This window comes from Kogia breviceps, chromosome 5 (genome assembly GCF_026419965.1).
Source record: "Kogia breviceps isolate mKogBre1 chromosome 5, mKogBre1 haplotype 1, whole genome shotgun sequence".
Taxonomy (NCBI): Eukaryota; Metazoa; Chordata; class Mammalia; order Artiodactyla; family Physeteridae; genus Kogia; species Kogia breviceps.
Window position 1 is genome coordinate 16,231,103 of NC_081314.1, and position 20,403 is coordinate 16,251,505.

The following is a 20,403-nucleotide window of genomic DNA, read 5'->3' on the forward strand; positions in this document are numbered from 1 at the left end:
CTGGATTTCATTGTCAAGTAATATTTTTTCAAGAGGGGCCCATGGATATTGTCTCCCTGGAGTACTTTCATGATTGAAAACATCTTGTTTGTTGCCTTTTACTTGAATGACATCTTGGCTGGTACAACATACAGGAAAAAAGAACCCATTTTTTGTATTTTAAGCAGAAAGTTTACAAAATTATTGGAAGGAATAAAGGGCAAACAGGGAGGGAATATTTCCCTTGAGATCAGGAACAGTGAGAAATTCACCATCACTGAATGAACTTGGGGTGCTGAGCTGCCACCACCATTTCCAGAGCCGGAAGAGAAAAGCAACAGCTTTTACTTTTCTTCTACCTTCTAACCTCACACAAGTGTTTCTCATTTGCAAAACCCAATCCAGACCTCAACCAGCAAGTGAGTCTAAGAAATGTATTGGACTGGCCAAAAGATTCCTTCAGTTTTTTCCATAAGATGGCTCTAGTAGCATTTAGTTGTCTTTAACTTCATTCAAAACAATTTGTTAGATTGTATGTGACAGCTGTCATATCAGCGTGCATTAAAAAAAAAGATATCAAAACTGGTGAATTTTTGTGTAACCATTTTAATATTGAAGATGGAAGAAAAAAAGAAACATTTTCAGAGCATATTATGCTTTATTATTTCAAGAAGGGTAAAAACACAACCAAAACGAAAAAAAAAATTTGTGCAGTGTACGGAGAAGGTGCTGTGACTGATCGAACATGTCAAAAGTGGTTTGCAAAGTTTCGTGCTGGTGATTTCTTGTTGGATAATACTCCACGGTTGGATAGAGCAGTTGAAGTTGAGAGCAATCAAATCGAGACATTAATTGAGAACAATCAATGTTATACCACATGGGAGATAGCCGACATACTCAAAATATCCAAGTCATGCGTTGAAAATCATTTAAACCATCTTGGTTATGTTAATCACTTTGATGTCTGGGTTCCACATAAGTTAAGTGAAAAAAACCTTCTTGACCGTATTTCCACATGTGATTCTCTACTGAAACGTAATGAAAACGTTCCGTTTTTAAAACAAATTGTGGTGGGCGATGAAAAGTGGATACTGTGCAATAATGTGGAATGGAAGAGATCATGGGGCAAGCGAAATGAACCACCACCAACCACACCAAAGGCTGGTCTTCATCCAAAGAAGGTGATGTTGTCCATATGGTGGGATTGGAAGGGAGTCCTCTATTATGAGCTCCTTCCAGAAAACCAAACAAGTAATTCCAACAAGTACTGCTCCCAGTTAGACCAACTGAAAGCAGCACTCGACGAAAAGCGTCCAGAATTAGTCAACAGAAAATGCATAATCTTCCAGCAGGATAATGCATGACCACATGTTTCTTTGATGACCAGGCAAAAACTGTTACAGCTTGGCTGGGGAAGCTCTGATTCATCCACCATATTCACCAGACATTGCACCTTTGGATTTCCATTTATTTACATCTTTACAAAATTCTCTTGATGGAAAAAAATTCAATTCCCTGGAAGACTGTAAAAGGCACCTGGAACAGTTCTTTGCTCAAAAAGATAAAATGTTTTGGGAAGAAGGAATTATGAACTTGCCTGAAAAATGGCAGAAGGTAGTGGAATAAAAGGGTGAATATGTTATTCAATAAAGTTCTTGGTGAAAATGAAAAATGAGTCTTTCATTTTTAATTAAAAACTGAAGAGACTTTTTGGCCAGCCCAATAGTTTCTTAGCTTCTAGCCCCTGCAATACATGTATGGGCAGATATATACGTTCCTAAATATTTCAGTGTGTGTTTCCTAAAAACAAGGAATTCCCTTATGTAACCACAGTAAAATGATCACAATCAGGAAATTAACACTGATACAATACTATCTAATTTACAGATCTTATTCAGGTTTGGCAATTAATAATGTATTTTATAGTGACACATTGCATTCAGTTATCATGAATCTTCAGTATCATTTAATTTTTAATCTTTCTCAGTCTGTCCTTGTATTTCATGACCATTATATATATATATTTAAAGACAGGCCAGTTATTAAAAAACTTTTTTTGTCTATTTCAATTTGTCTCCTATTTTTCAAGATTAGATTCAGGTTATGCATTTTTGGCAGGAATACCACAGAAGTAATGTCTCAGGGGCACATGATGTGGATTTGTCCATTCCTAGTGAGATTAACTTTGATCACTCTGTTAGGTGGTGTCTGCCAGGTTTCTCTAGTGTAAAATCCTTATTTTTCTCTTTGTTAAAATTAGTATCTTTTGGGCTTCCCTGGTGGCGCAGCGGTTGAGAGTCCGCCTGTCGATGCAGGGGACACGGGTTCGTGCCCCGGTCCGGGAAGATCCCACATGCCGCGGAGCGGCTGGGCCCGTGAGCCATGGCCGCTGCGCCTGCGCGTCCGGAGCTTGTGCTCTGCAACAGGAGAGGCTACAACAGTGAGAGGCCCGCGTACCGTAAAAAAAAAAAAAAAAAGATTAGTATCTTTTGGAAAGATACTTTGAGATCATATAGTCTCAAATAATAGATACATTGAGACAATGTAAGTATCCTATTACTCTTCAAAGTTTCCCCAATTGTTTAGCATTCATTAAAAATTCTTCCTTGTAACAAGTGATGTTGATGATGATGATGATGATGGTTTATGGTGATTTTCTAACTCCAACTTTCCTTCTATACTTATCAGTCAGCATTCTTGTGTAAATAAGACCTCTCTTTTCCGATTTATTTATTTACTTATTTATGTCAGGATGGAATAGTAGATTCCGACTTTATTCAATGGGCTAAAGTCTGTTACTATGATGGTGCATTTTGATGCTGAAATTGTTTCAGATTTGGCCAGTGGAAAAAACCTTCACTCAGTGTCCTTTTGATGTCTCAGATTCTTTGAGCACTTCCTTGTTTTCTGGCACAAGATGATCCATGCTCATTTTGTACTTTCTCTGTCTTGGAATCAACCATTTCAACAAGCAGACTTGATTTAGAGGAGAAAGATCTGGTTGTATCTAAGGAGTTTTAATTAACACCTGCCCAGGTTCATCCCAGCTTATGCTCTTTTTAGCATGTTTCCATAGTTGATATGTGGTTTCTTTTTTCATCTTGCTCATCATTGGGTGCCTCTATCTAGATACTGTCTTTGCTCTGACAGAATCAGGGAATTCCTTTCCCACCCAATAAGAGGGACTTTCCTCATGGACCACACACAAAATTGGAGAGGGTCTACCTGTTCAGCGAATGGCCCTTCATGTTTGCAAAAAGAATTTTCATTGTTCACACATCCATTTTTCTCCCACAATCCTCCCATTTCACCTCATTCAGCATGGGAAGGAGTTGAGGTTATTGATTTAGTTTTATCCTCTCTGGATTTGAGAAAGTCAGTGAGAATTCTCAAGTTTATTAACATACCAGTATGACCTCTGGAAATGGGGTGTTGGTTGGGAATAGAGTTAAGAGCTAAGCCATGATGCACTTTTTCATCCCTATTCATGATCTTCTATTTCCTTCTTTGACCATGAGATTTTGAATGTTAGGGCATTAAATTATTGTTTCCTATTGGTCACAAAAGAAGAAAATTCAAATTGACATATTAAAATTTTGTTGTAAAATCTACATGGAAATAACAAGAAGACACCATTGCACACCTAACAACATGGATAAAATTTAACAGACAGATAATACCAAGTGCTGTTGTGCACATGGAATAATTAGAACACTCATATTACGTAGGAAAGTGTAAATTAGTACAACTGACACTGTCTATTAAAGCTAAACATATATCTACTATGTTATCCAGAGATTCCATTCCTGGGCATAATCCAAGGGGGAAAAGTGTTATGTCCACCAAAAGATTTTACAAGAATGTATATGGTGGCTTTATTCATAACAGCCCCAAGTTAGAAACAATCCAAATGTCCTTCAACAGAAATATGGATACATGAACTGTGGTATGTTCATACAATGGAAAACAACACAGCAATAAGAAATAGTATACTATGGCTGTATCTATCTATAGTATAGTTGTTACTGAGTCAAACTTGAGTCTGCTTACCTGCTCACAGTAAAGCCCAATCTACTGACACCAGGGTGTGTTGAAGGAAAGTGCAGTGTTTATTGCAGGGCGCCAAGCCAGGAGTCCAGGTAGTTAGTGCTCAAAAGACCCGAACTCCCTGATGGCTTTCAGGGAAAGGTTTTTAAAGACAGGGTGAAAGAGGGGGTTGTGGGTGCATGATCAGCTCGTGGACATTCTGACTGGTTGGTGGTGAGGTAATTGGGAGTCAACATCATCAACCTTCTGATTCCAACCAATCTGGGGTATCCGTGCTTGTGATCAGCATACAGTTAACTTCTTCCACCTGGTGGGAGTTTCAGTATCTGCAAAATAGCTCAAAGGATATGGTATGGGTCAGGGATCAAACCCGTACCCACTGTGTCAGAAGCACGGAGTCTTAACCACTGGACCGCCAGGGAATTCTTTGGCTCAGATTATTATCTATAGCCCTTGAGGAGGAACTAAAGGTCCTTGACTTTGTTTAATGGCTAAACTATTATTATTTTGTCTTGCTTGATTGTTTTCCTTTGCTTCTGCATTTTCTCACTTCTCTAATTAAATTTATTCTTTGGAACTTGGAGAAGGCCTAGGTGGCTAGTTTTTCTACAAAGAGGTAGGTGGAGGACATTGCAGGGGCTGGGGGTGGTGGTCATCTGCCCTGCGAAGGCCCCATAGGGTCCTCCTGCTCAGTTACATAGATTCATGGATGAAGCTCACAGATATTAAGTGAAAGAAGCCAGACACAAAAGAGTACATAATATACACTGACATTTCTATGAAGTTTAAAAACAAGTAGAGCTAATCTACGGTGCTAGAGGTTAGACTAGAATTTTTCTTTTGGGAGAATAGGCTTGGGAGGAAGCACAAGGGACTCTTTTGGAATGCTAGAAATGTTTTATATCTTGATATGGGTGATTACATATGGAAAAATTCATCAAAATGTGCACTTAAGATTTGATTTGTTCATGGTACTTTAAGTAAGTTAATTAAAATTAACAATTTTTCAATGGAGAAAAAAAATCCAGAAAAAGATAATTCCTGTAGATTGAAAATCAAGTGGAAGAAGTTAAAATTTTTTTTTTGAAGTTAAATTTAACAATGTCAAAAGAAGTATCTGTTCTTTATATAGTTCAAAAAATTTAATACAGAAGGGAAAATAGGGCTTCCCTGGTGGCGCAGTGGTTGAGAATCCGCCTGCCGATGCAGGGGACACGGGTTCGTGCCCTGGTCCGGGAAGATCCCACATGCCGCGGAGCAACTAAGCCCGTGAGCCATGGCCGCTAGGCCTGCGCGTCCGGAGCCTCTGCTCTGCAACGGGAGAGGCCACAACAGTGAGAGGCCCGCATACCGCAAAAAAAAAAAAAAAAAAAAAGAAGAGAAAATAAAACATTAAAAACTAATAGGAACGGGCTTCCCTGGTGGCGCAGTGGTTGAGAATCCGCCTGCCGATGCAGGGGACGCGGGTTCGTGCCCCGGTCCGGGAAGATCCCACATGCCGCAGAGCGGCTGGGCCCGTGAGCCATGGCCGCTGAGCCTGCGCGTCCGGAGCCTGCGCTCCGCAATGGGAGAGGCCACAACAGTGAGAGGCCCGCGTACCACAAAAAAAAAAAAAAAAAAAAAAAAAACTAATAGGAACTATTAGATTTCCATATTTTTCTACCTTCTTGATTGATTTAGATATGATTAAAAGTGTATCTTCCTTGTAAATTTGAAAGAAATCACCTATAAATCACTCATAAATGTCTTTCAATGGATTTATGTCTTTGACTTTCCCAGTGTCTTTTTTTTTAACATCTTAGTATAGTAGTATAATTGCTTTACAATGGTGTGTTAGTTTCTGCTGTATAACAAAGTGAATCATCTATACATAAACATATATCCCCATATCTCCTCCTTCTTGTGTCTCCCTCCCACCCTCCCTCTCCCACCCTCTAGGTGGACACAGAGCACTGAGATGATCTCCCTATGCTATGCGGCTGCTTCCTACTAGCTATCTATTTTACATTTGGTAGTGTATATATCCCAGTGTCTTCTTATTGTCATTGTTTTGTTTACATCTTCTGCTTCATTTTGAATTAACTTTGGTGTCTTTATTCCTAGAAATTGTTTATTTTATCTAGTTTTTTTTTAATGAGCAGAGATGGTTTTATTATTCTCCGTATTATCTTGATTATTTTCTTGATTAAATTTGCCAGAAGGGTTTTATTTGTTTGCTTGTTTCTGCCTTGGCCACTAATTCTTCAATTGTCAGTCTGGTCCTTTTCCCTCCTGGATGTTTTCGAGATATTCATCTGCTCTCATTGAGCTTGCAGTCTAGTTACGCAAACAACCATTTGGTAGGAAAATGAAGAGTCCCTGGCCCCTTTTAAAAAAAATAATTGATAATTTTAGAAACTTTTCGAGGAGATAATTTCAAAATCCTCAGTGAGTTTTTACGTTTTATTTTAAATTTATTTTTATTTCGGGTGTCTTAAAAAACCGTTCGTTTAATCGTTTCTAAACACTTTCAGGCACTTATCTTTGCCGTGAGAAGTTCATCCTAAGTTTGGTTTGATTTTATCAAACTACACTATTTCCAGGAATTTTTGTTTGTCTTACTATTCTGGTTTTGATTTTTAGCACCTGTCAGGCTGTTTGGACTTCAGGAACCACCTGCCAAAACAGGGAAAGTACGAGTAGATTTCAAAGCTCCCTGGAATCCGTGTTGCTCATGCCCTTCCCGACCTCTCTCTCGCGAGATTTGGAAACCGGAAGTGAATATTGATGAAGTCTAGATTGCCGGAGGCGGCGTCTCAGTTAAGGTTGGCGGGGTCTGAGCGATCAGTCGGGTCTTCGTTGTCCGGCCTGGGCTGGCTCTGGTTTAGGGGCTTGCGGGCAGCGCTCCCTGCCTCGGGCCGGCAGCATGCGGGTGGCTGTGGCCGGATGCTGCCACGGCGAGCTGGACAAGATCTATGAGACGCTGGCGCTGGCGGAGCGGCGCGGCCCGGGGCCGATAGACCTTCTGCTGTGCTGCGGCGACTTCCAGGCTGTGCGCAACGAGGCCGACCTGCGCTGCATGGCCGTGCCGCCCAAGTACCGCCACATGCAGACCTTCTACAGGTGAGGGGCGTGGCCTGGGCCCGGACCCCAGTGTGACTAGCCAGCGGTGGGGTCAGAGAACCCGGGGTGTGTTCGAATCCTGTCTGCCACTGACCAACTGTCTTTCTTAGTTCCCGTCTTTGTTCACGCTGTGTGTCTAGGAACTGGCGCTTAGTAAATGTCACTTTTCTTCTTTGCATTCATCTGTTTTGTTTCGGAAGGGATCGCAGCCTGAGGGGAAAATCTGGAGGAAGAAACTGACAGGTTAATCTACTTCATGCTTAATAGGACTCTGGGACTAGTTCATTTATTGATCTAGGAGTTTTTATTGGACGCTTGCTATGTGCTAGTCCTCATTCTAGAAACTAAGGTTGTAGCAGTGAACTGACAAAAGTTTTTGACCTCACTGAGTATACGTTGGCTTGAACCCAAGGTGGCGGCTCTGAATCATTCTTAAGGACAAGGATGGACAATTCGTTTAGAAAGAGCTTAACTTTTTATGATGAGCTCAGGTTTTTTTTACTTCGGACTTTATTTTGCTTTTATGCTATGCCTAATAGTACAGGCGTGACCAATTGCTTTTCTCTATGTCTCATTTCTGCTCTGCTAATTGACAACTTTGTCCTTATGTTCTAGGTATTACTCTGGAGAGAAAAAGGCCCCAGTTCTCACAATTTTCATCGGGGGTAACCATGAAGCCTCAAATCATTTGCAAGAGTTACCCTACGGTGGCTGGGTAGCACCAAACATTTATTATTTAGGTATGTGTTCTTGGGTAATTTCTTGGTCTGATGGCATGGAAAAGCCTGTCAGGATTTGTATATCAGTTGATCGGAATCTTGAAATGTATGGTGTTTTGGGACTGTCTCTTGATTTAAATAATCATGAAAATTTAATTAAAATAGTTCATTTAAGTAGGTAATCATGAAAATATGTCCATGCATCATCTAGTGCTTTAAGCAATACTTAATATAACTGCAAAGAGCTTCTGTACGATTTGCAATCTCTTAATTTTTTTCTTACTCTTCTTATTAAATTAAAAAAAAAGCGAATTTTTTATAATGGAAATATTTAAACATACACAAAAGTAGAGAATAGTATAATGAATCTCTGTACCTATTAAACAGCTTTAACAACAATTATTGTTCTGCCATCCTTCTTTCAACCCACTCCCCACCTAAACTCTTTTGTGGGAGGAGGTGACCAGAGTATTTTATCTTATTTTTATCTATTTATTTTTTAATATTTTATTTATTTATTTATTTGGCTGCGTCAGGTCTTTAGTTGTCGCATGTGGGATCTTCTTTGCGGCACGGGATCCTCCTTGCGGTGGGCAGGCTTCTCTCTAGTTGTGGCGCCTGGGCGCTCTGGAGCTCCAGAGTGCACTGGCTCAGTAGTTGCGGCATGTGGGCTCTAGGGGATTAGGGACATGTGGGATCTTAGTTCCCTGACCAGGGCTCAATCCCGTGTCCCCTGCATTGGAAGGTGGATTCTTAACCACTGGACCACCAGGGAAGTCCCAACTGGAGTATTTTAAAGCAAACCTCAGCCATCGGATTATTTCAGCTGTAAATACTTCAGCATGTATTTTTAAGTGATGAGGATTTAAAAAAATATCACAACTACAGTACCATGATTATACTTATTACCTATCATTATCTGTTGCCTAGTTCATGTTCAGATTTTATGGATTATCACAAAGATGTCTGTTTTACAGTTGACTTGTTCAAATAGGATCCAAACAAGGTCCACACTTTCATTTGATTGTCATGATTCTGAAGTCTCTTAGACTATAACTGTCCCTTTTCGCACTCTCTTCTCCCCCAAACACCCGTGCTGTTTATTTGTTGAAGAAAATGGGAAATTTATCTGGCAGAATTTCCCACATTCTGGGTTTAGCTGATTGGATTTCCTTGGGTTGTTTAACGTGGTCCTTTTATCCTCTGCACTGCTTATAATCTGCATTTAGATTTATAGACCTGATTAGGTCAGGTTCAGTTTTAGTCCTTTTAAACTATACAGTCCTTTCATCTCTTTATTTAAATGTTTACAGGTGTTTCTAGTGATGACATTATAACTTCAGAAATTTAATTTCTCTATGTCATTACTGATGGATCATCTTTTGACAACTGTAGTATTGTGAAAAGGTGAAACTGTCTGAAGATGATCAATCAAATGAAGTATAGAAACTGCAGGTTTCTGTATTCTATAAGTCAAAGGTATATGTTATATATACCTTATATATAACATATAAATCCATTATAGGACATTTTCCCCTATTTCCCCCACCCCATCCCTATATTCCTTTAGGTACCAAATTATGTATGTCTGTTTCCCTCTTAACACTCCCTATCTCACTTGTTCCTTCTTTTCTGCTTCTTTTCTGTCTCTTGCCTCTGTAGACTGTCTCCCTACTCTACATTATATATTGTTGGCGTATTTTTTATGTAAAAGCATAACCTCATCATGACACTTAATTTTCAAATAATTTTAAGACTGCATGATATTCTAGGCCTCTAAACTGTTTGTTCAGTTAGTAAAGATTGCTTTTGCCTACAGTAATTTTATTTAACTATGTAATTTTTCAGGCTTGGCAGGTGTAGTAAAATACCGAGGTGTAAGGATTGGTGGAATCTCTGGTATCTTTAAATCTCATGACTATCGAAAAGGTATTGTTATCCTTTTTATTTTTTTTACATTACATTCTTTTTTTAGTTGGAGTACAGTTGATTTACATTGTGGTGTTAATTTCAGGTATACAGCAAAGTGAGTATTGTTATTCTGAGAATTGTTTTTAAACTTAGAACTTCCATGCCCGGTAGTAACTTAAGCATAATATACAGTTTGACTTTTTCATTGGATTTCTCCTATGAACTGATTAATTTATTCTTAAGTTTATATTATAAAATATTTTAAAATACGAAAAAATAGAGAACACTAGAACATATTATCTGTGTATACACCGTCTAGTTTTATTTGGTATTTTGCCACTTTTAGTTTTGATTTTTAAGAAATAAAAGAGTACAGATACAATTGAAATTCATTGTTTATCTGTCCTCAATCCCATCTCTCTCCTTTTATTCCTCCTTTAACTCACCAGGCAGTCACTATTCTGAATTTGGTGTTTATCATTCATTTGATTATTTTATATCATTACCATATCAGTAACAGCTTTAAACAGTGTATTATATAGCATGTTTTAAACTTCATATAAGTGTATCATTTTACATGTATCTTTCTGCAACTTGCTTCTTTGTTTAATATGTTTTTGAAATCCATGTTGATACATGTAACTGTCATTTAAATTTGTGAATAGTATTCCATTGTATAAATATACCACACTGTATCTGAATGAATTATATCTTTTTTTTTTTTTTTTTTTTTTTTTTGCCTCTCACTGCTATGGCCTCTCCCGTTGCGGAGCACAGGCTCCGGACGCGCAGGCTCAGCGGCCATGGCTCACGGGCCCAGCCGCTCCGCGGCATGTGGGATCTTCCCGGACCGGGGCACGAACCCGTGTCCCCTGCATCGGCAGGCGGACTCTCAACCACTGCGCCACCAGGGAAACCCTGAATGAATTTCATCTTGATTTTAAAGTTAAAGGAATAGCTTGGATCCACATTGATTTTAAAATTTCATGAATTAAGTTGACAGCTAAACTTACATCCTCAGTGTAACTGTTAAATCACAAGTCTGTTTCTTGCTGCCCTGTTCCCCATGATTCTGAACTATTGGGATGGGTCTACAAAAATAGGCCATCTTCTACATGGCAGGTGTGGGCACAAATTGGAACCACTCTTTGGAGGAAAATTAGTAACATCTGTGGAAATTATAGAAGTATTCTGACTCAGGAGTTCTACTTCCAGGAATTTATCTACAGATATATTCCACAAGTGCAAAATGATATAAACAAATGTATTTCAGCCTTGTTTGTAATAGCAAAAGATAGGAACTAGTTTAATGTGTCATGGTATAACTATACAGTGCAATGCTATGAAGGCAAAAAGAAAGAAAAAAGAAGCAGCTCTATGTGTGACTAATATGAAAAGAACTCCAAAATAAGTTAAGTGAAAAAAACAAGGCACAGAACGTGTATAAATTATACTGCCACTTGTATATATAAAAAAAGGGGGAGGATAAAGAAATATGTATATTATATGCATAGATGACATCCCTGGAATAAAATACTGAAACCTGATTAACACTGGTTCCCTGTAGGTAGGGTTACTGATAGATGGGGGAAGAAATAGGAGAACCCTGTCCGCTTGTTTTAGCAGCTTGATTGACGTAAAATTTATGTACCATTGTGAGTACACAATTCAGTGATTTTAGTAAATTGTAGAGTTATGCAGCCTTTAGCACCATCTGGATTTAGAACATCTCTATCATGCCTAAAAGTTTTGTGCCAAACTTAGACCCTGCTCCCATGCCAGCCCTAGGTAACCACTAGGGTCTACCCTCCAGGAGGAATACTTTTTACCCTATGCCTTTCTTTTTTTAAAAAAATTTATTTTATTGAAGAATAGTTGATTTACAGTATTGTGTTAATTTCTGCTGTACAGCAAAGAGATTCAGTTACACATATATACACATTCTTTTTCATATTCTTCTCTATTATGGTTTATCACAGGTTATTGAATATAATTCTCTGTGCCATACAGTAGGACCTTGTTGTTTATCCATTCTGTATGTAATAATTTGCATCTGCTAATCCCAAACTCCCAATCCATCCTTCCCTCACCCCCGCTCCCCTTACCCTATACCTTTCTGATGGTATCTTTTAAATCTTAAACTATGTGACTAAACAGTGTATTCCAAAGTTAAATATAATTTAATTTAAAAAATCATAAGCCCCCCACTTATTTAGATTTATAGTTGGTGATCAGTTATTAGAAAATACCAGCATTTTGAGGGCAGTGTTTTTTTAATAAAATTTTCAAGAACCAAAAGCATTGATGACAAACATCAGTTTTGGAGAAGTGTATGTAGGTATTTATACTTGCAGTATTTAAGGGAGTTGAATATAGCTTATTTCTCTTCTTCAATTTAAGGTCATTTTGAGTGCCCCCCGTATAATGCAACTACAATAAGGAGTATCTATCATGTGAGAAATATAGAAGTCTACAAATTAAAACAGGTATGTAAAAAGTACATTACGGCAGACTTGAAAAAATGGTAAAGTAATTCTCTACCAGAATGTATTTTGATTCACTACTTCCAAGAAGAGCTCAATTCGGTATTTCCACAGTTTGGATCTTGAGTTGTTTTTAGGAGGTTCACAGATGAACATTTTTAAAATTTTAATGGCTATACATTTATTTTAGTGATTAATAATAAAATATTTGATCCATGACTTCAGCTACTATTCCTTAGGGTAAGTCTAAAGAATATATATTGGAATAAAGTGATACTTTAAAGAAAGTGTTAAATATTTTATTTTAAATAATGATATTAAATAGAAAATAATAGTGAAGATGATATGGGAAAATTGTGAAGGTGATAACCGAAACACTGGCTTAACTGGAGAGTAAGTGAAACTAGGTTTTTGTTTGTGAACCCATTAAATGTCTGACAGTGGGCTAAGCATATTTCATCTGTGATAGTTCATATAACTGTCACTCAAATTCTGTCATGCAGCATGTCCAACTTTGTCACACTAAGGGAGAGAGGCCAAAGGCTCAGATAGATAAAGTAACCTGCCCAGGACTTCCCACACAGTTAAGAGCCGGCCAGAGCCTGCAGGCTGGTAGAGCCTGCCAGACTGAACTCAGGCCCTTCCCATCATAAATACAGCCTCGACTGGAACATAAAGATGTTTACAGGTATGCCCCATTCATAACAGTTTCTTACCTGGAATGCTTTTTGCCTTTACTCATCTAAATCCTACTGGTCCTTGGAGACCCAGCTCAGATTTCACTTCCTAACCAGTGTTCTAGTTTAAAGTCCTCACCCTTCTCTGGATTTTTGTAGCACTTATTGCCCATACCAGCTTTTCAGTGGTTAATCATATCTATCTTACCTCTTGTATTTTCTTGAACACTTACTTAAATTATTTTAATTTAGTTACCCAAGTATTTGCTTTGGTTTACTTGACAGTATGGAGTATATTTTGTGTTCTCCCCAAGAAGACACCAGCTACCTTAAATACCTCTAATATAAGTTTTGTAGTGAACAGAGAGGTTTTTTTGGTGTTTACTATGTGAGTCCATCAGAAAAAAAAAAAAAAGGTTTACTGTAGGTTAGGTTGACTGTATTGTTTACATTACAAGTCTCATGAAATCTGGACATTGATCTTAAAACAGTAGTTTCTTTACTAAAAGGGAAAAGAACAGTCCATGTTGTAGATTTTAGAAACCCAGTGCTAAAGACCTTAGCTGATTGGCAATCTAATCAAAGCGTGTCTCTATTGAACTGCCTTGCCACAGAAAATAAAGGTGATTTGTCAGGCAGAGAGAAAGGTGTTACTCTTTGCCTCAATGAGTGAGTAGCTCAGTATTTCTGTGACTTCCTTAAATAAAGTGTTCTTAGAATGAATTACATAGAAATCTACAGATCTCTGTGGGTAAATGGTTGTGTGGTGGTGGGGAGAAGGGAGGGGATTGCTTTTGGTTAATCTGTTTTTAAGAGCTTTCTTTCTTTTCTTTTTCTGTTAAAGCTGAAGCAGCCTATGGACATATTCTTATCTCATGATTGGCCGAGAAGTATATATCATTATGGAAATAAGAAGCAACTTCTTAAGACTAAATCTTTTTTCCGACAAGAAGTGGAAAATAACACATTAGGAAGTCCCGCTGCCTCAGAACTTTTAGAGCACTTAAAACCTACTTACTGGTTTTCTGCACACCTTCATGTGAAGTTTGCAGCCTTGATGCAGCATCAGGTAGAAAACAAAATGCTTATTCTTTGATTTAACAAACAGTTATTGAACATCTACGGGCTAGGTCCTATGGGCAATAGTTGGAAAGTTAGAGAAAGAAGTCAAAGATAACTTTCCTTTTGTGAATAACTCAGTATCCAGTGGGGAGAAGGGACAAGCGAGCAATTATAAAATAGTGTAATAAGTTTGTGACAAAAAATGCTAGGATACTGTGGGAACACCTAAGCCAGGCCATGGTGAGATGGGGATGTGGACAGAGAGATGAAGGGATAGAGAAGGTTTTCTAAAGGAATTGATGGTGCCAGGAAGAAGCAGATTATCAGGGTAATCTAGGCCCAGGGACCGATGTGTGCACAGGCTGGAGGTCTGAGAGCGTGGTGCCTTTGGGGAAGTGCAGCTGGTCCCTGGGGCTGAGGCACAGGGAGAGATGAAGCTGGAGCGAGATCATAGCTGCCTTCTGGGACATGCTCTGGAGTTTGGGTTTTAACCAGGAGGTAATGGGGAAAGTTGGGGGTGATGAAGTCAAAGTTTCATTTCAGAAGGATTAATTTGGCAGCAGTTTTGTGTGTGGATTGGAGTAATGTAAAATGGGAGGCAGAGGAGGCTATGTAAGCAAAAGCTGAGGTTCAAACCTAAGTAAGGCAAAGGGGGAACACAGAATGAAGCAGGTTCCAGAGAGATTTTGGAAGCAGAATCATCAGGATTTAGTGACAGAGGGACGAGTGAATCCAGAATGACTCCCAGAGTTTTCCTTTGGTAATTGCATGGGGATGGTGCTTGATGCAAAGTAGAAAATAAATACCTACTTAGAGTTAGGCTCTAGTGGAACTATGCAGTTCTTCCTTTCACCTCTGATTCTGGTTGAATTCTGACTTTCCCATAAAGTATCCCATGGGAAATACGTTTATAAAGTGCTGGGTTAACAAAGTTCGGGATTTCTTCCCAGAGGCTTCTGTAGAATTTCTGAGAGTCCGGTGTGCTAATGGGCATTACTTTTCTCTGAGACGGAGGATGGGCTGTGCAGCGCTTCCTGAACTTAACCTGACCAAACCCTTTTCTGCGGTAGAGGTACACTTCAGTGATGCTCTTTGCACACGGTTTGGAGGATTCTGTCTGAAAACATTTCCTGTGGGCCCTCTCTGTTGTGGGCTTATTCTCACTCCCCACCTTCACTGGGAGAAGAAGGCAAGGTTACTCTTGCATTTTCCTTTGGGCTGTTGCCAACGTGATTATCCTCTTCTCCCGTCCAAGTCTTCTGTTTCTGTCAGTCACCTTTCCCACGTCTGTGTTACTCTCCTCTGTCTCCTGGGGCTCATGACGCTCTTGGATTGCTGCTGGAGCACCCAGTTGGCTACTTCTCCCTGATTCTGTCTTCTGTTGTCGACCTCAGGGACTTGTGTCTCTGAATTAATATGTTTGATCCCTTTTTGTTGCTCCTCGGCTGCCTCTGACTTCACCGGTGTTCTGTCTGAGCCCTTTCACTAACACCAAAGGTCATCTTTCCTCAGAACTGCCCTGCTGCCAGGATCTGCCCGTGACCTCTGCGCATCCCACCTCTCAGTCCCTCCCCACCACTGAATTGAAACCTGGTCCTCAGCAGGGTGTCCCGTCGCTTGCTTCCTTGTCTTTCTTCCTCCCTGTGCCTTGCTGTTTTTAGTGAGTCACTTTTTACTTCTTCCAGTGTGACCTTCACGTTTGTGATCCTCCCGTGTTTCTGCTGGTTCACTTTTTAAAAAAGAACTTTATTGGAGTATAATTTCCATATCAAAAAATTCACCTGTTTTAAGTGTAGAATTCAGTGATTTTTAGTAAATTTCCAGAGTTGCGCAAACATCATATAATCCAGTTCTAGAACATTGCCATCACCCCAAAAGATCCCTTGTGCCTCTTTGTTGTCAGTCTTTGTTCTGTCAACCTTCAGCCCCAGGCAACCACTAATCTGCCTTGTCTCTATGGATTTGCCTTTTCTGAACATTTTATATAAGTGGAGTCACAAAATACATAGTCTTCGGTAACTGGTTTCTTTCCTTTGCTTGCTTCTGACACTCACTCCTGTTGTCGCGAGTGTCAGTGTTTCTTTCACTTTTATTGGTGAGTAGTATTTCATCCTATGGAGTATGTATATATATATCTACTTTGGTGTTGTATCTAAGAATCTTTGCCTAACCCAGGGTTACAAAGATTTTCTCCTATGAATTCTTCTATGAGTTGTATAGTTTTAGCTCGGTCAATTTACTTTTAAGCTCTTCTGTTGTCTGATCTTTAACCTTTGTGTTATATGCTTTGGTTTATGTGTGTTAATTTGCTTTGATTTAACACTATCATTACCACCATTTCTTTCTGCTTTGACTATTGTAAGGAAATTGAAGCCCAGAGAGTGTAAGTGCCTTGCTTGTCATTGCACAAGGGGGTATAGAGCTAACTTGTTTTGGAAAAGTAACCGTTGTTCCTTTGACACACAACTTAGGGGATTGGGTAATAAAGATTATTTCCATCCTTTTCAATGTCTGAATTGCCTGTGATGTTTTAACATTCTTTCTTAAATCATGGTTCATATTGTCTAGGCCAAGGATAAAGGACAGTCAGCCAAAGCAACCAAATTTCTAGCCCTGGACAAATGCTTACCACACAGAGACTTTCTTCAGGTAAAAAGAAAATGAAATAACTTTGCAATATAGTTTTACTCTTCCAGTGATTTAAAAAAAATTGTCTCCTTTCAGAATTATTGGTGCTGTTTGTAATTCATGTGTTCTGAGATTTCTTTGGGAAATTATTGGTGCTGTTTGTAATTTATGTGTTCTGAGATTTCTTTGGGAATGTTTAAGTTACATTAATGTTTTGAAGCTACTAAATTAAATTCTTTTCAAACTTTATTGTTATATTGACATTCTTAGAATATTAAAAATAGATAGTATTTCTTAAAATTTCCAATTTCTTCTTGCAGGTTATAGAAATAGAACATGACCCCGGTGCGCCTGATTACTTGGAGTATGATACTGAATGGCTCGCAATTCTCAGGGCTACTAATGATCTTGTTAATGTGAGTGAGCGCCTATGGAATATGCCTGAAAATAATGGCCTGCATACAAGGTGAGTCTGACCTTATTTAGGATTTCCCCTCTCCATTGTATGCACAGTTTTTGTCCCCTCCACCTTGTTATTATTATTTTTTTAAATCAAGGGAGTTATTGCTACAATTCACAGTTTATTGTCTGGTATGAAAATTGCAAGTTTTCCCTCCAAGAGATCCAAGAAAATAGACTGCTGAGCACCAACCCAAGTAAGTGTATTAAGTGCATCAAACGATAAGTGCATAAGTGCATGAAACTTTAAGACTGTGGAGATTTGGTTCACACATTAAAAAAATTTGTACTTGTTTTAGGGAGTGAGTTAAGGACAGCTTTTTCTTTTTTTTTTTTTTTTGTGATATGCGGGCCTCTCACTGTTGTGGCCTCTCCCATTGCGGAGCGCAGGCTCCGGACGCGCAGGCTCAGCGGCCATGGCTCACGGGCCCAGCTGCTCTGTGGCATGTGGGATCTTCCCAGATCGGGGCACGAACCCGTGTCCCCTGCATCAGCAGGCGGATTCTCAACCACTGCGCCACCAGGGAAGCCCAGGACAGCTTTTTCTAAGAATTGTTTTTAATCTTAAAATGGTCCTTTGCTAAGTTAATTATAATTTTATGAAATGGAATTCTGAAATGTGGTTTATTTTTTAATGCACCTGCCGTCCATAGTTAGATCTCATCATTTATTGTCCGAGGCTGATAAAATATAAAAAGCTATTGTTTTGGACTTTTCTAGGTGGGATTACAGTGCAACAAAAGAAGCTATGAACGAAGTATTGGAAAAATTGAATCATGACCTCAAAGTTCCATGTAACTTTAGTGTAACGGCCGCTTGTTATGACCCTAGCAAGCCACAGACACAAATGCAGTTGGTTCATAGGATTAATCCTCAGACTACTGAATTTTGTGCCCAGCTTGGCATCACTGACCTTAACATCAGGCTTCAGAAGGCCAAGGAAGAACAGCACGTGTGTGGTGACTCTGAAGAGCAGGATGACGTGGAGAGTAACGACTCTGGAGAAGACCCTAGTGAATATAACACAGACACATCTGCCCTGTCCTCTATCAATCCAGAAGAGATAATGTTAGATGAAGAAGAGGAATATGATGATAGTATTGTAAGTGCACACAGTGACGTGAATACACCATCTGCAGAACCATCTTCTGATCAAGCTTCTGACTTTTCTGCAAGCTTCTCTGACATCAGGATCTTGCCAAGTTCCATGACTGTATCTTCTGATGATACATCCGGTTCCCCAGTTGGCAAGGAGGGGAATCGCGGTGACCCTCTGGAGTTGGGGGATGGAAAGGACTTAACCAAGGTGCCACTGAAGAGGCTGAGTGATGAACATGAACCTGAACAAAGAAAGAAAATCAAGAGGAGGAATCAAGCCATCTATGCTTCAGTGGATAATGATACAGCCTAAGACAATTTACTTGTTTTAGTGTTATATGTAGATATGTGATTTTTGAGACTATATTTTTAGAGTTGGATCTTTGACTCAAGACTTAACTTTGTAATAATGAAGTTACATAAATTTTAGTTAGGTATGGACTTTATCTTCAGACCTTTGTATGTTTCAGATAAAAAAATATTAAAATTTCATATATTTACTTGATTGAGTACCCCTTTTTCTGAGAACATATATTATTCACTTTCGTTTTTTTCAGCAAGCACTTATTGAACACCTACTTTGTACCAGGCACTCTTCTATAAGATGGCACTACAAAGATGAGTAAGACAGGGGTTTTAGCCTTCATAGAGTTACTATCACTGTAAATATTTTGGTGTATAAAGTATGGCATATTTATATTTTGTTTTACAGTTAAGTCATTATTGTATATATACTTATATATGCTCTCTTTTCGTTTATTATAAATATTTTCTCTGGTCCGCTCTTAATGTCTATCAAATATAATTGAAGCTGAAGAGGGTAGATAAGATTTCAGGAAATAAGTATTAAACATTGGCAAACAAAATATTATACTTAGTTGATGAGATTAATATAACCCTGCTGACTTTTACATATTATAGTTTAACTTTAGCTTTAATTTTAATGTGACTATACAGGTCATTTGGGGCACAGTTCAGCTTAGTATTAATTACTAGCAGGGAATAAAATAGATAACCAACAGGGAGCTAGTGTATAGCACAGGGAACTATACTCAGTATTTTGTAATAACTTATAAGGGAAAAGAATTATCCTAGTAGAGATGGAAAGTGAAAGTAATTTCTGTAGAAGGAATAGTGTTATCGAGGGACTACTGGTTCAGATGGTTTCAGGAGAAACTACCAAACCTTTAAAATGTAACCACTAATATTATGCAAAGTGTTCCAAAATATAGAAAATGAAGGAAAGTTCAGTTTCTTTTCATGACGCTAATACAACATTGATACCTAAATCTGACAAAGACTGCACAAAGAAACCACAAACTAATCTCACATATGAATATTGAGTCCTAATTGAAGTCCTAAATAAAATATTAGCAAACAGAATCTATAGCACATTTTAAGATACAGCATGACTGATACAAAGATAGTTCAATATTAGGAAGTCTGTTCATATAATTCACCCAGTAATAGATCTAAGGACAAACAATGCAACACCCATTTCTGATTTTTTTAAAGAAGTAAAATCTAGCATCTTGTTTAAAAGGGAAATACTATAAGCATTCCCATCAAAGGAAAGTAAGAGCAAAATCAAGGAACAAGATACCCACTACCTCCTTTATATTTTAATATTGGTGAAAACAATGAGGGGAATCAGAACTGTAAAGGCAGAAGCATCTTTATACAGATGACCTGAATGTTTAGTTGGAAAACACCAGAATATTAAAACTAAAACTAAGATACCACTAAAGTAATATGTAAATAAAGTAATACAGCAAAGTAATGATATAAAATGAACATACAAATCAATAGTTTTCACATGCACAAATACTAGTAAGTGGCATGATATAAGCAAAACAAAAATACTTAATGAGAAATGCATAAGACCTGTAATGAAAACCTTAAAATGCACCCGAAAAATGCAAAAGTAAACTTGAACTAACAGAAAATCATCTCTTATTCCTGGATAGATAAACTCAACATTTTAAAGATGCCAATTCTCAAGTTAATATATAAATTTAACATCCTAATAAAAATATCAACACGTTTTTTGTTTTGTTTGTTTTTCTGGAGCTAGACAAGTTGATTTTAATGCTTGTGGATTAATAAGTTAAAATCCCCCGCAAAGAGTAATGGACATATGCTGGCCATAACAGCTATTAAAATGTAATATAAAGCCTCTACAGTAATTAAAACAACATAGTACTGGTTCATTAGAGGACAGGCCAGTGGAACAGAAAG

At 38.4% G+C, this 20,403-nt stretch overlaps 1 protein-coding gene across 1 annotated transcript; it reads left to right on the top strand.

Annotated features, from left to right (window-relative positions):
- The first annotated feature begins 6,772 nt into the window (after positions 1-6,772).
- DBR1 (debranching RNA lariats 1) lies at positions 6,773-19,654 on the top strand. The gene is made up of 8 exons (XM_059065192.2): positions 6,773-7,128; positions 7,744-7,868; positions 9,696-9,776; positions 12,159-12,244; positions 13,763-13,987; positions 16,549-16,629; positions 16,929-17,074; positions 17,788-19,654. The coding sequence occupies exons 1-8, from the start codon at positions 6,932-6,934 to the stop codon at positions 18,476-18,478; spliced, it is 1,632 nt and encodes a 543-aa protein (XP_058921175.1). The 5' UTR covers positions 6,773-6,931; the 3' UTR covers positions 18,479-19,654.
- Positions 19,655-20,403: the final 749 nt, after the last annotated feature.